Source organism: Panthera pardus, unplaced genomic scaffold (assembly GCF_024362965.1).
Source record: "Panthera pardus isolate Hobbes unplaced genomic scaffold, ASM2436296v1 HiC_scaffold_10, whole genome shotgun sequence".
Taxonomy (NCBI): Eukaryota; Metazoa; Chordata; class Mammalia; order Carnivora; family Felidae; genus Panthera; species Panthera pardus.
Genome location: NW_026526655.1, coordinates 62,968,149 through 62,984,991, shown reverse-complemented (window position 1 = coordinate 62,984,991; position 16,843 = coordinate 62,968,149). Strand labels below are relative to the sequence as shown.

The following is a 16,843-nucleotide window of genomic DNA, read 5'->3' as shown; positions in this document are numbered from 1 at the left end:
TATCTGTACTTTCTGGGTTTTTTAAGTATATATTTTGTAATTTTTTTTTTGTAATTTTTTTTAACATTTTATTTATTTTTGAGACAGGGAGAGACAGAGCATGAACGGGGGAGGGGCAGAGAGAGAGGGAGACACAGACTAAAACAGGCTCCAGGCTCTGAGCTGTCAGCACAGAGCCTGACGCAGGGCTCGAACTCACAGACTATGAGATCATGACCTGAGCCGAAGTCGGACGCTCAACCGACTGAGCCACTCAGGCGCCCCTGTAATTTTTTAAAAAATGTGTGTCTTGAGGCTCCGTAGCTCAGGGGTTAGAGCACTGGTCTCATAAAAATGTGTGTCTCTTTGGGGGGCACCGGGGTGGCTCAGTCGGTTGGGCATCTGACTTTAGCTCAGGTCATGATCTCATGGCTGGTGACTTCAAGCCCCGTGCCAAACTCAGTGCTGACAGCTCAGAGCCTGGAGCTTGCTTCGGGTTCTGCTTCTCCTCTCTCTCTGCCTGTCCCCCACTCACACTTTGTCTCTCTCTCCTTCAAAAATAAATAAACATTAAAAAAAAAAATTTAATATGGGTTTTTAAAACCCTAAGCAATGCTTCCAATCCACAGTTATTAATCATACTATTATACTGTCTTAATTATGCCATATCCATATACACAAATATTACCAGTTAAACCTTATTTTAATAATTTATATACATTTTCACATAAAAATAAGCCTCTTGACAGCAGGAAGTACAAACATGAGTTGGAAATACAATGGGATATAGTAATCCTGGTTTCAGTACTAATTACATGTTATGCATGATTTGTAATACATGATTTTTTTTTACTTTTTTCTTTTCTGTATTTTCCAAATGTTTTACATAGATGTGACTCTAATCAGAAAGAAACATTAACAAAAATAACAAAATGCAGTAACAGGAATGAAGAGCCAGTCACAGTGCCTGTCACAAAGCTGGTGCTCAATAATTTTAAATTATGAGATGGAGTTACCCACCATTTTCACATTCATACTTTAGTGCATTTCCTTCCTTTAGCGCATTATTTTTACAGGAGTATATATTTTTTTTAATTTTTTTAATGTTTATTTATTTTTGAGACAGAGAGAGACAGAGCACGAACGGGGGAGAGTCAGAGAGAGGGAGACACAGAATCTGAAACAGGCTCCAGGCTCCGAGCTGTCAGCACAGAGCCCGATGCGGGGCTCGAACTCCCGGACCTTGAGATCATGACCTAAGCCAAAGTCGGCCGCTCAACAGACTGAGCCACCCAGGTGCCCCAGGAGTATATTTTAAAACATAGAAATATATAATTTTTGTAATGTTTATTTATTTTGAGAGAGAGGGAGAAAGGGAGTAAAATGGGGGCGGAGGGAGGGTGCAGAGAGACAGGGAGAGAATCCCAAGCAGGCTCCTGTCAGTGCAGAGCCCGACGCAGGGCTCGATATCACAAACCATCAAGAAAAATCAAGAGTTAGATGCTTAACCGACTGAGCCACTCAGGTGCCCCAAAATACACATATATTTTAAACAGTGCAGATTAACAGGAGTATGCAGACACAGTCCCCAATCTGTGAGTTTTCAACTTTACAATGGTACAAAAGTGATAAGCATTCAATAGAAACTATACTTCAGATTTTTAATTTGGATCCTGCGTGGGCTAACATGCACTACAATAATCTCTTTTGATGCTGGGCAGCAATAGTGAGGACTGACAACTGACACAGTTAGAACCATTTTGTTTTTCACTTTCAGTACAGTATTCAATAAATTATATGAGATATTCAATACCTTACTGTAAAACAGGCTTTGTGATAGATGTTTTTGCCCAACTGTAGGCTAATGTAAGTGTTCTGAGCACATTTTAGGTAAACTAAGCTAAACTGTGATGTTCAGCATGTTACATGTATTAAATGCATTTTTGACTCACAATATTTCCAATGTAAAATGGGTCTCCTGGGATATAACCCCATGGTAAGCCAAGGAAGATCTATGTCAATCTTTTAAAACAACCCTGTCACAGGGTGTAGGTCGTCCCCCAATACCTAATACTTCCATTCATTTTTAATAATAGAATTAGCTGAGTACATGATAACCCGGAATAAAAACCACATTTTCTTAACTTACGCATAGCCAAGTGTGGCCATGGGGTATAATTAAAAGCGGTATGTGCAGAGGCGCCTGGGTGGTTCAGTTGGCTAAGCGTCCAACTCTTGATTTCGGCTCAGGTATGGTCTCACAGTTTGTGGGCTAGAGTCCCGCGTCAGACTCCACATGTTGGCAGTATGAACCTTGCTTGGGATTCTCTCTCTCCCTTTCTCTCTGTCCCTCTCCTGCTCATGCTCTCCCTCTCTCTCTCTCTGCACCACCTCCCAAACAGTATATGCAACTTCAAGGAACGGTACTTAAGGGACACCCTTCCCTTTCCTTCCCTCTCCCTTCTGCTCAGATTATAGATGTGTTGGCTAAAGTAGAAGGAGTCATTTTGGACCAAAAAGAGGAAGCTACATGTTGAGGTTATAAATTATAATAAAATAGAAGGATCCTGAACTTTAATGTTCACGGAGCTGGCATCCCAGCCTTGGATGCCAGTTACACATACAGGAGAAGGAAATAACTTTAAGTTCCTATTATTTGTGGATTTTTGACACTCATAGCCAAATATAATCCTGACTAACATAAAACCAAACAACTGAGAATACGTGTTTTGTAGTACAAGATGAGGGTATTAATGACCATTGGGTTCAGCCTTCGGCTGAATACAAAAATCACACACACACACACACACACACACACACACACACCATCTGATCACCCATTTCTGCCCAAACATTTCTTCTTCACAAGGCAGACCATTATTTCATTTTTTGACAAATCTTTCATAAAACTCTTACATTGACGTAAAATATTCCTTTTTTTCCCGTATTTTTATTCTTGAGATAAATATCCACTTCTTCTTTCACAAAGCAATCCTTAAAACATTATGTTATGCCCACCATAACTCTTCCAGTTTTCAGATTAAACATTCCTAGCTTCTTTGTTAAATAAAATTTATTGAGCACTCACTATGTTCCAAGGACAGTGCTAAATGCTTTTCATGCAATATGTCAGGTAATCCTATTAAGTGGGCATTATCATCCCCATTTACAGATGAAGAAACTAATAAAGTTCGGAGGTTTAGGAACTTGCTCAGGGACTGGAATCTGTGCAGTTCCTGTCCTCTCTAGTTGTAAGACATGATTTCTAGATCCTTTGTTTCCAGGCCCTATTTGTCACTCTCACAAAATGTAACGCTCAAAAGAAGAATATAATACTAAGATATGTCTGAAGGCCAGAATACAGTGGGACTACTAACTTTCTTGTTATTCTTAATAACATAGTTTAAAACAGTATTTGACTTTTGGTAACCATTTAAGTATTAGTTTATATCAAGCTTTTAATACTTTATAACATCCTGTATGTATGCAGAAGTTTTCTAATCCTAAATTTTATAAAGTTTATGTTAATCTTCTTAAAACCTCATCTTTTCCTTTAAGTCCACATTTGAATTTAGCTATTTTTTAAAGTTTATTTATTTATTTTGAGAGAGAGAGAGAGAGAGAGAGCACACAAGTAGGTGAGGAGCAGAGAGAGAGGAAGAGACAGAATCCCAAGCAGGCTCCATGCCATCAGTGCAGAGCCCAATGTGGGACTCAAATTCACGAACTGAAAGATCATGACCTGAGCGGAGATCAAGAGTCAGACACCTAACCAACCGAGCCACCCAGGTGCCCTGAATTTAGCTATTAAAAAAAAAAAAATCTTATGTTGCCACCCAATTTATCAGCTGGCCAACCAACTTTATGTCATCCATGATGAAATCAGAATGCTTTATACAACTAGACCACTGAGAAACAAGGTTAACCAGGTTAGAGTTGATCATACGTACCTATGGAAATCTTCATCCAGGTTGATAATCCAACTTAGTTTTTATGATGAACTTAAAACAATGAAATTGTTTCAGGGTACTTAGTGGAGAGGAAAAGAACTTTTGAAGATCTAGGAATGTTCAGTGAATCTGAGCCTGGGATTTACTTAGAATTTTTTAAAAATATTTTTTAATGTTTATTTACTTTGGGGGGGGGGGGGGTAGAGAGCATGAGTGGGGGAGGGGCAGAGAGAGGGGGAAACACAGAATCCAAAGCAGGGTCCACACTCTGAGCTGTCAGCACAGAGCCTGATGTGGGGCTCGAACTCACAGACCGTGAGATCATGACCTCAGCCGAAGCCAGACACTTAATGGATTGAGCCACCCAGGAGCCCCTGGGTTTTACTTACAATTAGTAAAATATAAGTAAAAAATTTTTTTTGAAAAACAGCAAAATGCTGACGGTTATCAAAGCTGGACCATGGGAACTTGAGAAATCACTGTACTCTTCTATTTCAGTCTGTTTGGAAATCTCCATTTGATGAGACAATTCTACTTTAATTAGTTCAGTCTTCTGGGGCACCTGGGTGGCTCAGTTGGTTAAGCGTCCAACTCTTGATTTTGGTTTATGATCTCACAGCTTGTGAGTTCGAGCCCCGTGTGGGGCTCTGTGCCTATAGCGTGCAGCCTGCTTGCGATTCTCCCTCTCTCTCTGCCCCTCCCCTGCTCATACTCTGTTTCTCAAAAATAAATAATAAATAAATTAAAAAAAAATACTTTTAAAAATAGATCTACCCTATGACCCAGCAACAGCACTGCTAGGAATTTACTCAAGGGATACAGGAGTGCTGATGCATAGGGGCACTTGTACCCCAATGTTTATAGCAGCACTTTCAACAATAGCCAAATTATGGAAAGAGCCTAAATGTCCATCAACTGATGAATGGATAAAGAAATTGTGGTTTATATATACAATGGAATACTACTTGACAATGAGAAAGAATGAAATCTGGCCTTTGTAGCAACGTGGATGGAACGGGAGAGTGTTATGCTAAGTGAAAGAAGTCATACAGAGAAAGACAGATACCATATGTTTTCACTCTTATGTGGATCCTGAGAAACTTAACAGAAGACCATGGGGGAGGGGAAGGAAAAAAAAAAAGGTTAGAGAGGGAGACAGCCAAACCATAAGAGACTCTTAAAAACTGAGAACAAACTGAGGGTTGATGGGGGGTGGGAGGGAGGGGAGGGGGGGTGATGGGCATTGAGGAGGGCACCTGTTGGGATGAGCACTGGGTGTTGTATGGAAACCAATTTGACAATTAATTTCATATTAAAAAAAATAATTATAAAATAAAAAAGTGGTCTTAGAGTGATAAAAATAAATAAATAAATAAATAAATAAATAAATAAATAAACAAACAAACTTTTATAAAAAAAAATTAGTTTAGTCTTCTGAAAGTACCTAGTAACCTGCCAAATACTTACCTATTTTATGGTAATAAGGTGTAAGAACCGAGGCTTTTACATAATTGACTCCTCCTAATACCTCTGCTAACATTTTATAAATCTGCTGTTGTGCTCCATTCACGCTGCCAGTATCTTTATGAAAATAAAAATAATTACTTCACTTAAAATAGGTTAATCCATTTTTTAATAAAAATCATCCCAATTCTGCAAACCAAAAAACAAAGATTAGTATTTTCAACAAGAGCTTCAGTATAATACCATATGCAATGATATTAAATTCAGAACAATGTAAGTTCTGTATTTTCTACCAAAAGAGGATAAGTGTCCTAAATATTAAGAAATTCTTATAACACAAATCTCACCTACAAAACGGTTCTACTAAATAGGTCATGGCACTCACAGCAACTCTGGTGTCATGGTTAGGCTTAGCAAGGTACTACCTAAAGTTTACTTTGGAATTAAACTTTGCTGTCTGACCCAAAGAAAACTCAAACCTTTATTATACTGTTGTTGGCAGAAGCGGTCATGAAACCATGGAATCTGATACTCAGGGCACTCCAAGCAGACAGCTCTATTTAACTCCATAAGACGTAATTGGACCCTCATACTTAAAGATGAACATAAAACTGAAAACAAAAATAAAATATTAATGGATTTTAACAGGTTTTTCACATTCATTTATTCCCATTATTTGTTAGTACTTTTAGTCTCATATTATAAAATCATCTCATTTGCACACACATGCTTTATGTTTTTTAATTATTCAATGGTTTGATTAGGAACAACTCCTATGTCATTTTCACTACTCACAAACATTAGAACTACATTTTTAAAAATACAACCAAAGAATTTTCATTGACCTAATATTTCACATTAGGAACCAATCCTAAAGAAACAAAGATGAGGTCAGTGATTCATATATAACACTCAGTATTTATAATAATGAAGAATTGGAAACAACCTACATGATAACAAATGCTATCACATTCACATCATGGCAGATTATATAGACACTAAAAAAATCATGACATCAAAAAATACTTAATGGCATGCAGAAATGTTCAAAATATAGTTCAATGACCATAGGCAACATACAAAAGTGATATATAAATAATCCAAATTTTGTTTTAAAATACAGATAGATATATAAACACACACACAAGAACAGGAGACAGACAGAAAAAAAAGATACACTCCAAAACATTATTTAAAGGGGTAGTTTCACTTGGCAAAAGATGATGAGTAATCTCTTACTTTCGTTTTTATACTTTTCTACGTTTTCCAAATTTTCTACAAGAAGCAGGAAATACTTTTATAAACAGAAAAACATATATTAACATTCGAGTGCTTCAGTAGAGGGAGAGTTGAAACCTGGCTAAAAGCACAAGTAATAATTTGATAAAATATAGATACATACGTTCAAGTTGAGAATCCATTTTGGCTAAGAATTTAATGTTAAAAATAGCCTGCAGCAGATCTTCTGGAAAATATTCAAGTGTGGCCAAAGAGAAACCAAGAAACACTAACATGAGAGGATCCAGTACACCTAAAACAAAATTACCATTAAAAAAATTCATAATGTACAGCCACTTCACATATACATAAGTACACACTTTATTCAGTTCAAACCAAGTTTTTAAAAAATAATACAAACACAGCCTTTTTTAAATACAAACACAGCCTTGACAAAACTCATCTATACTGTTAATAAGACAGGATAGTGGTGAAGTGCTTACATCTGGGTGGGAATAGAGTAGGAAAGGGGGACAGGAGAGAAGGATACTGTGGTAATACTCTGTTTCTTCACCTGGATCGGATTCCTTGGGTGATTCAATTTGTATAAATTCATACTACATGCTAAGGATATGTAAATGTTCCTGTATTATTATTTCACTTCCATAAAAAGTGTTTTAAATTGCTTTGAAAAGAGAAAGAATTCAAAACAAAAGGTCAATGGTGTATGTAAAAACTGGTCCTAGTCTTCATAAATTGGTAACAATATAATATTGTTCAGAATGTGTTAGGTATCCCAGCGCCTGGGTGGCTGGGTTGGTTGAGCCACTGACTCTAGATAACCGCTCAGGTCATGATCTTGCAGTCATAAGATCAAGCCTCACATTAGGCTCCTCCCTTTTTCTCTGCCCTGCTCTCTGCCTCTCCTCTGCTCGTGTGTGCACTCTCTCTCTCTCTCTCTCAAAATACATAAATAAACTTAAAAAAAAGAGAATGTGTTAGGTGTCATTCCAACTTTACATATATATTAACTCACTGAAATCTCACTTCAGTATACGGCAGGAACAATTATTACCTCCTCTTTGTAAATAAGTATACAGAGGCACAGAGAAGTTAAATGACTTGCCTAAAGTCACACAGTTAGCAGCAAGTGGAGGCTAGACTACTATTCTGTGCTGCTGTGTAGGGATCTCAAATATCCAGGCTGAGTGTAGACACATGTGAAGCTCAGATTTCATACAGCAGTTCTCCCTTTCCTGTCCCCCAACAGCATGACACATGTCCCAGAGTACAAGACTAAGGTTATTTAGCTGATTTGCCTCATCCAAGAGACATTTCTGATGAGAAGGAAGGGGTCCCTATTGACAGCAATATTCTTAGAAAGGACAACAAAGATGTTAAATCTTTTCTTCTGGATTTCTTTGCTGAGTCTATTTAATAAATCAAAATCAAGTCATAAATGAGGTGAATAGTAACCTGTCAAAATTATATTTATTCAAAATAAAGAAAATTATCATACCATTATTTAAAATTTTACTTATAAAAGCTCCCATGAATATTCCAAACATTCTCTTAGTAAGTCTTAAAAAATCAAAGCTGTATTTCTCAACCTTTCTTCTCTTAAACATTTTATTTAAAAAAAAAAAAAAAAAGGATATGCTTTCATTTCCTTCTGATTGACACAAGACTGAACAACTGGGAGAGCACACTCTAGGTCTCAGATTCAGGTCTCCTCTTTCTACACATAATTCTGTTACTAAAAAAGGGTGTATATGAATTCCACACGGGCATACGCCCATTCATGACTAAATATATACATATCACAACAACCCATTTTACTTATCTATTTGCAGACAAAGTAGTATCAGACATAGTTCTCATATCATAGTATCGGTCAATGACAAGAGAATGGAAAAAAAACAGAATATCTAGATTATAAGAGACTAAAGAGGTATCATCCTAATGCAATAGGTGGTCCTTGATTAGATCCTGGGTCCAAAATAACCACTCTGAAGAGTATTTGGGGAACCATGGGCTGTGTATTAGATATTAGGAACTACTCATTTTCTTAGGTGTGATAACAGTATTGTGGTGAAGAGGTCATTATTCTTAGGAGGTATATGCTGAAGCAATTAGGGGTAAAGGGTAACAACACTTACTGTGAAATAGCTCTGCAAAAAGTAAGAGAGCAAGAGAAACAAACAATAAAGCAAATATGATAAAATGTTAACAATTACTGAATCTGCCCATGAGTATATAGGGGCTCTTTGATTCTTTCCATTTTTTCAAGTTTGACATTTTTTCATAATAAAAATGCTTCAAAAATGGGTACAAACTTTTTTTTAGGTCTAGAACTCATGGCTGTTATGGTTACCCCTTAAATGAAGGATATCTCTTACCACAATGGCAATGGTATCCTCCAACCTACTTACTCAATGTACTGCCAAACAATATACCTACTTAAGTAAGAATTAAGGTGTTGAACGCAAATTCCAAAAAATTCATCACTTTGAGGTGGATCATAGTTCAAGATGCTAAATGGAAGAATAATAGGAAGGATCGCAAAAGGGTGGATCTGTATAAACACAACAAAATGTTATAGTTTAAACTTCAGTAAAACAAAATTTTAACCTAATTATTATTTTGGGTAGAAATCTTTTTCTAACATGCTGAGAGTTAAATGAACATGCCTACAGTAAAATGATAAATGCAGCACTACTTGTTAATTTTTCCACCCTGCTATAATCTACTTAATCCTACCACTAGTTTCTAGTAACTCTAGTATCAACGCGGAAAAAATTAATCAGATAAAATGCAAATTAATTTTGTTAGGTGTAAAACCTATTCCAGGATTCATTAGTCATTAAAATGAATAGGAAATAGTATCACTAATTTCCATCCTTTCAGCGCATTATAGAGACTCATCATATAATGTAATTAAGGAAGCTAATTAGTTTATAATCATTAGCATTTATTTTTCTTTCATTGATTCATTTTTTAATTTCATTATTCACTCATTCATCCAAAACTTAATGACTGCCAGGTACAATAGATTTTTATTTTAATTAGGGAGAAATATTGTCTCGTAAGTAAAAAAGCCTTATCTGATATATACAAGAGATTTTAATAAGTGAGCTTCTTCTCACATAATCCAAAAAGCAGTATTTTACAAGCAAGTTCCAGAAACAAATCTGTAAGAAACCACACTGACAATTTAGGAATACACAAGTCAGTGTACAGCTTATATTTTTCTCATTTTTCACATTTGGGCTTTTGAATGGAGTCATTCTTAGTAAAAGTAATATTACAGGATTATAGAAAATAAAAAGGAAATAAAAATCATTCATACTCCATTTCCTAATACAACTACTATTAAGTATTTCCTTCTAGACAATGAAAGTTGACTACAGATCCTAAAAACATTGTAGTGAACCAAAAGATGACTGCTAATCTCCCCAGATCTATACTGCTGGAGGAAGAAACTTTAGAGGAAGAACAAACTGTGGCACCAGACACTAGAATTTAATTTTTAAACTTCAAATTCCAATTAAGTTCTCAAAGTACTTACGATAAACACTTATTCTTTTAGAAACTGACAACTACATAAAACTCAATTTCACCTTTTCAGTCTGCTGAAGGACCACCGAAGCTATCCTATCAAGTAGCAAAGTACTGAGGTAGTTAGTTCTAGAAAGAAAAGATGCAATCTCAGCCACATTTTTGTAATTAATTTCATCCATCAAACGGTGTAAAGTAGCAACTGTTTCTTCAAGAAGTGACTCAGCAAACCAGTCTCCTTTTAAAGATTTAAGTTCTTCCCATAACAGATTCAAATTGGTGCATTTCTGTAGTCTCTGAAGACAATAGTGATCTAGTTTTTGAAGTAGTTTCAGCTGTTTCCCAGTAGTATTATCCAGATATGTGCGATCATAATGAATCCATCTTAAAACAGATGTGGCGAAACTATTCAGGTCAGTCAGGTCACATTGTGGTAAAACTGCTTCAATTCGAGATATCTCCACTTCATCTAGGTAAGGAGATGGAAGAATGGAAAGGGCATAGACCAGGATGGAAATCTCACTAGGTATAACACTAATTTTCAAATAACTATAAAGGAAGGGGGAGAAAATGAAAAGAACAAAATTAATAAATCAGCAACAATAATGAAATATATTTAAAGTCTGAATATATAATTATTATTATAATTAATAGATGTGGAGGGTTTAAAATACAAGTTAGTTTAAGAAGGGTTAGATAAATTCAAAGATGACAGGTCCACAAAGGATTACTAAGAGAAGTCCTAAGATTTTCTAAGCCACATCCCAAATATTTTACGCAAAAATGAAACCATAGTCCCTAGCAAACCAAAGATCAGTGTCAGAACAATGTTTCCAGTGCTGTTGCTCGTGACAGATTTGGGGCTCAAAGTTCGGTCTGACCTGTCAGGAGCTGGTATGACCTAGCATAGGCCCTGCCATACTGTGATCACTCGGTAACACTAGTTCCCTTCCCACTTCTGCTATATAGGAAGTCCAACCTTAAAAAAACAGAAAACACAGAACATACAAGTGACCCCATTTTCTACTCCTTTTTCCCCAAATTCCCATGATAACAGTCTCACCCCCAAAGTAAGAGTCTTGCCACCAGCATAGCAATTGTTAAATTGCAAATAAAAAACTGAGAACTTTTAAAGACTCTTTTGGCTTAGACGTACTAGAAGAAAAAATCAAATCTAAATTAAAACAAAGTTGTTGAGCTACTTTTTAAAATATTAAATTAGCACATTAAAATAATCATAATAGTCAATGCTAGAAAGGGTGCATCAACACAGGCATTTTAAACCTAAAAAGCAACAATATCATTTGACATGGTCAATTCCTGTCTAGGAAACTAGACTAAGAAAATAAACTAAAATGTGGGCAAATGTGAACCTATTTTGGGGCTCCTGGGTGGCTCAGTTGGTTAAGCATCCAACTTCGGCTTGAGTCATGATCTCACAGTTCATGGGTTCGAGCCCTGCATCGGGCTCTGGGCTGACAGCTCAGAGCCTGAAGCCTGCTTTGGATTATGTGTCTCCCTCTCTCTCTGCCCCTCCCCTATTCATTCTCTGTCTCTCTCACTCTCTCTCTCAATAATAAATAAACATTAAAAATTTTTTTAATTTTTTAAATATATAGGATTATGAAAGAAAAATAAATAAGATGCTAGCAAACATTTGTGTTATGTTAATTCATCATATTTTTACATGGCTAAAATTTAAAAACTAAATATTCAATGAGGGAACACTTAAGTGAATTATGATACAGTCATATGATGGGTAATATCCAGTCATTAAAAAGATTTACAAATAGTTCTAAATGATGTGAGAAAATGCTAAGTGGGTAAGGTTAAGGGGGGGAAATACAAAACTAATCTCAACTAGGAGGGACAAAAAAATTTTTTTTCAATATATGAAATTTATTGTCAAATTGGTTTCCATACAACACCCAGTGTTCATCCCAAAAGGTGCCCTCCTCAATACCCATCACCCACCCTCCCCTCCCTCCCACCCCCCGTCAACCCTCAGTTTGTTCTCAGTTTTTAAGAGTCTCTTATGCTTTGGCTCTCTCCCACTCTAACCTCTTTTTTTTTTTTCTTCCCCTCCCCCATGGGTTTGTTAAGTTTCTCAGGATCCACATAAGAGTGAAAACATATGGTATCTGTCTTTCTCTGTATGGCTTATTTCACTTAGCATCACACTCTCCAGTTCCATCCACGTTGCTACAAAGGGCCATATTTCGTTCTTTCTCATTGCCATGTAGTACTCCATTGTGTATATAAACCACAATTTCTTTATCCATTCATCAGTTGATGGACATTTAGGCTCTTTCCATAACTTGGCTATTGTTGAGAGTGCTGCTATAAACATTGGGGTACAAGTGCCCCTATGCATCAGTACTCCTGTATCCCTTGGGTAAATTCCTAGCAGTGCTATTGCTGGGTCATAGGGTAGGTCTATTTTTAATTTTCTGAGGAACCTCCACACTGTTTTCCAGAGCGGCTGCACCAATTTGCATTCCCACCAACAGTGCAAGAGGGTTCCCGTTTCTCCACATCCTCTCCAGCATCTATAGTGGAGGGAAAAAAAATTTTATACACACATATGTAAGTATTATCACAAATGTATATATATCACAAACTGTTGTCAGTGGATGAATGAGTTTAGGAATGATTTTTATTTTCTTCTTTATACTTTTTTCTATTTTCCAAAATTTCCAAAATAATTGTTATACAATGTTTGGCCCAGTGCCTGACACAAAGTAGGTACTCAATTAGTACGAAATGAGTATTTTATTCTTAGAGCCACAAAAAATAAATACACCCTTTTATGTAAAGGGAAAAACTTTATCTGTCTGCAGAATTGACCTAGGAGATAGAACTCTCAATATTTGCCAACCTTGTGATACTTGTCTAAAAGTAAACTCCCAACAGATACAATCTCTTCAACCTCCACTTGATGTTTTTCCTGGAAATAGTTCCTCAAATTCCAAAACTTACACGTGCATGTGTGTTCACTTACAATATCACCACATACCCACCAGTATGGCTAAAATTAGAAAATTAAAATATACAAGTGTTGGCAGGGACGTGGAATAGGAATGCTCACATTCTGCTGGTGGGAATATAAACTGGTACAGATACTCTAGAAAACCATTTACCAGGATCTACTGAGGATGAACATATATTTAATCTATGAACCAACAATTACAATCCTTGGTAAATATCTACAGAAGTGCATACATATATCTACTAAAAGATATGTATGAGGATATTCATAACAGCACTATTCATAATAGCCAAAAACTGGAAACAAAATATCCACCGCCTATAGAATGAATAAAAATATTTTTGTTATATTCTTACAAAGAGAATACCATACAACAAAAACATGGGTAAATCTCATAAACATAATATTGAGCCAAAAGACGCCAGACACAAAATAGGCAAAACTAATCCATGCAGTTAGAACTAAGTGTAGCAGTTAATCTGGGAGACAGGGGAAGCAGAGTAATGAGGAGAAATGTACATTACATTTCAATATAGTAAAAAAAAAAAAAAAAAAAAAAGCCACCAAAAACCAACATTATTCTAGTAAATCAATTCCCTGTGTTCTCTGAATGGTTTCAGGAGCTATTTATATAAACATCTATGTGAATAGTTCAATTAAATTGTGTTCCTTCTAACATCTACTTAATATTGCTTGCACTGAAATAGGGGAAAGTGAGCACCTATGATTTTCATACATCTCCCAAATAGGGTTTGGATAAAATTTTAAATTACAGAGACATATAAGGGCCATCCCTACTCAGAGTTACTAAATTTTAACATTGTCATATTTGCTTCAAGTCATTCTATAAAGGAAATAAAACATCACAGGTAAAGTGGAATCCCCTTGTATGATTCCACTTCTGCTCTTACTTTTCTGTTAACATACCTAGAGGCAAACAGTATTCTATAATTTAACTTTTTAAAAAACATTGTGCAGACCAAATAAACCATGTCCCTGGGTCAGTTTATGATAATTTAGAACATAAAATTCTTCATTCAGAGGCTAATAAAAGTCCATGCTATACGTGAAGAGGGTGAGGAAACAATAATCCTGCATATTAATACCTTGATAAGAAGGAAGTTATTTCTTCAAGAAAAGAGTGAACTTTCTAACATACCTATTAAGCTAAATTTTCACCTGATAAAGTGCCACCTCTTATTCTTTAGTTCAAATCCTTTTTAACCTTAACAGCATATACCTTTATTATAACAAAAATCATTTTGAACTACGTGCCAGTCTTTTGATTAATCGCATAGAATCCCATGTCTGGTCTTCCAGGAATCAAACTAAATCAAACTAAATCAAACTAGTATAGAAAAATGGAGGGGAAAAAGATTAATCTAGCTTTAGTTTCACTCAAGACATTATTCTGATCATTAAAATAAAAAAATTTTAATGGAAAACTCCATTTTGGCTCCATTTCCATAAACATCAATGGAAAACTGACTAACTTCCTAGTTGAAATACAAATGTTATATCCATAGAAAAGCAGAAAATGTTCAATTATATACAAAAATGCTTTTGTAAGTAATATTATTCTTAATATCTTATTTTAAAAATTAGAAATTAAAAAATTTAATATGTCTTAAGACAATCTTAACATGCCTTAAAATAGGCAAGTAAGCAGACTGAAGGCCCCTAAATATGAATGCTCCCAAATGGAGTTTTGCCTTGTTGGGCAGCTCCAATTTTTCGTAGTTATTCTATTCCTGCATGAAAGGAAAATGCCTTGGCTTTTGCCGTTATTCATGCCCTAGGGAACTCCTCGCCCTACTGGCTTCATTTCAAAATATACCAAGCATGAGCACTTGCAAAATGGGTATTGGAGGAGACAAGTGTGTTAACATTTTAAATAATAAGCCACTTAATTCTGCCTCCAAAAGTTCCAACTCTCTACGTAATCAAGCAAAACAGATGTTGAGTCTAGATTATAAAATAAATAAACACTTTGATTTTAACCTTACCTATGCAGTAATTCTCTGAGTTTCACAAAAAGCTCTTTATTTTGAAAATGGAGAAAAACCAGTGCTCGAGTTATCTTCAATAACTCTATTGGTTTATAGTTATCCAAATGTTTATGCAGAATTGAAGCAATTCTAAAAAGAATGATAAAATATGTTAAAAATTCATTCAGTTATTTATTAAACATTTACTGAGGAGCTCTTTCATGCCAGACATACACTGCTTTAGAGCAATGAATAAAATAAGGTTTTCTGTTCTTTTTTTTTTTTTAATTTTTTTTTTAACATTTATTTATTTTTGAGACAGAGAGAGAGCATGAACAGGGGAGGGTCAGAGAAAGAGGGAGACACAGAATCCAAAACAGGCTCCAGGCTCTGAGCTGTCAGCACAGAGCCCGACGCAGGGCTCGAACCCACGGACCGTGAGGTCATGACCTGAGCCGAAGTCGGACGCTTAACCGACTGAGCCACCCAGGCGCCCAGGTTTTCTGTTCTTGAACAGCTGTCTCAAGAAGGTGACAGAAATGTAAACAACAAAATAGAATGATATAAGAGCTATCAATGAAGTGTGAATGAAATAATATTTAATTATTAATAGTAAGAGGAGGAGGGCGCCTTGATTGCTCAGTTAAGCATCTGACTCGATTTCGGCTCTAGTCATGATGTCGTGGTTCGTGAGTTTGAGCCCCACACCGGGTCTACACTGACTCCCTCTCTCTCTGCTCTTTCCCCACTTGTGTGAGAATTCTCTCTCTCTCTTTCTCTCTCTCTCTCTCTCTCTCACTCTCTCTCAAAATAAATAAATAAATATTTAAAAAATAATAATAGGAGGGAAAAGCATAAAGTTTCACTTTCTAAATAAAAAACAACTCAGAAAACAGCCATCATCTTCCCCCAAAAGAAATCTTTATCAGGATTTACTAACAATTAGCAAAACTGATTTAATTTTCTTCCTTAAATCCACTGGCCCTCTAATGGAACTGATTAAAAACCATGAGAAATGCACCAAGAAATGGGGCATAAGGAATACTTTAAAAAGGAACATATAATTGATAATAAAACATTAAGTATATATCTGAACTATGTATTTTTATTCTTCTTAAATTTCAAGTAAAAGAAAGACAATATATGGAGGTATGATTTCAAGGTAACAACTGTGGTATGAAACAAATCAAGTTCACGTAGGTGCCCTCCACTTTCCAAGACTAAAATGTTCTGGCTTGAGAATAACAATAGCAGCAAATGAAATGAAAAATACTATAGACAATTTAAAAATCCCTACCTTAAAAAACAAGCTATTTAATAAACAATGCCTTAAGTGTTAATTCCTTATTTCTTCAAAACCAACAGCTAAATTATAGAAAAAAGTATAAGGCATCCTCAAAAAAAAAAGTTACTTATGAATGACAACTAAAGATAAGGCCATGAATTTCAGGAAAGACTACTTTTTATTCAGATGTGAATTTCTGCTTTCCATCTCTTCCATTGCTCCCATCACTGCCAAGGCTTGCTGGCTGGTAAGCTCCTCTGACATTAATAATATAGTTGATTTAAGTCTAGAAGAAAAGAAAAATATTTTTATGTTGAATAACTGATGATTAGCCTATGAAAGTTTCGGTTTTTTTTTTTTTTTAAATAACAGTTCTGAGGTAATAAAAAGAAATAGAAACAAAAACTGAATT

The 16,843-nt window shown here is 35.6% G+C and overlaps 1 protein-coding gene across 5 annotated transcripts in view; it reads right to left on the bottom strand.

The window, feature by feature from the left end:
- The window catches only part of FASTKD1 (FAST kinase domains 1), a 47,573-nt gene that overhangs the window by 4,829 nt on the left and 25,901 nt on the right, over nt 1-16,843 (bottom strand). For 4 of the 5 annotated variants that reach the window (XM_019458873.2, XM_019458893.2, XM_019458903.2 and 1 more), the window contains 7 exons: nt 16,607-16,717; nt 15,165-15,296; nt 10,232-10,718; nt 9,072-9,186; nt 6,796-6,924; nt 5,873-6,004; nt 5,397-5,510 (listed from right to left, as the gene is read on the bottom strand). In XM_019458873.2, the coding sequence (XP_019314418.1) occupies nt 5,397-5,510; nt 5,873-6,004; nt 6,796-6,924; nt 9,072-9,186; nt 10,232-10,718; nt 15,165-15,296; nt 16,607-16,717 (1,220 nt within the window). Of the gene's footprint in view, nt 1-260; nt 531-5,396; nt 5,511-5,872; nt 6,005-6,795; nt 6,925-9,071; nt 9,187-10,231; nt 10,719-15,164; nt 15,297-16,606; nt 16,718-16,843 lie in introns of those variants that run through there. The other variant, XM_019458888.2, reaches the window with a different exon arrangement.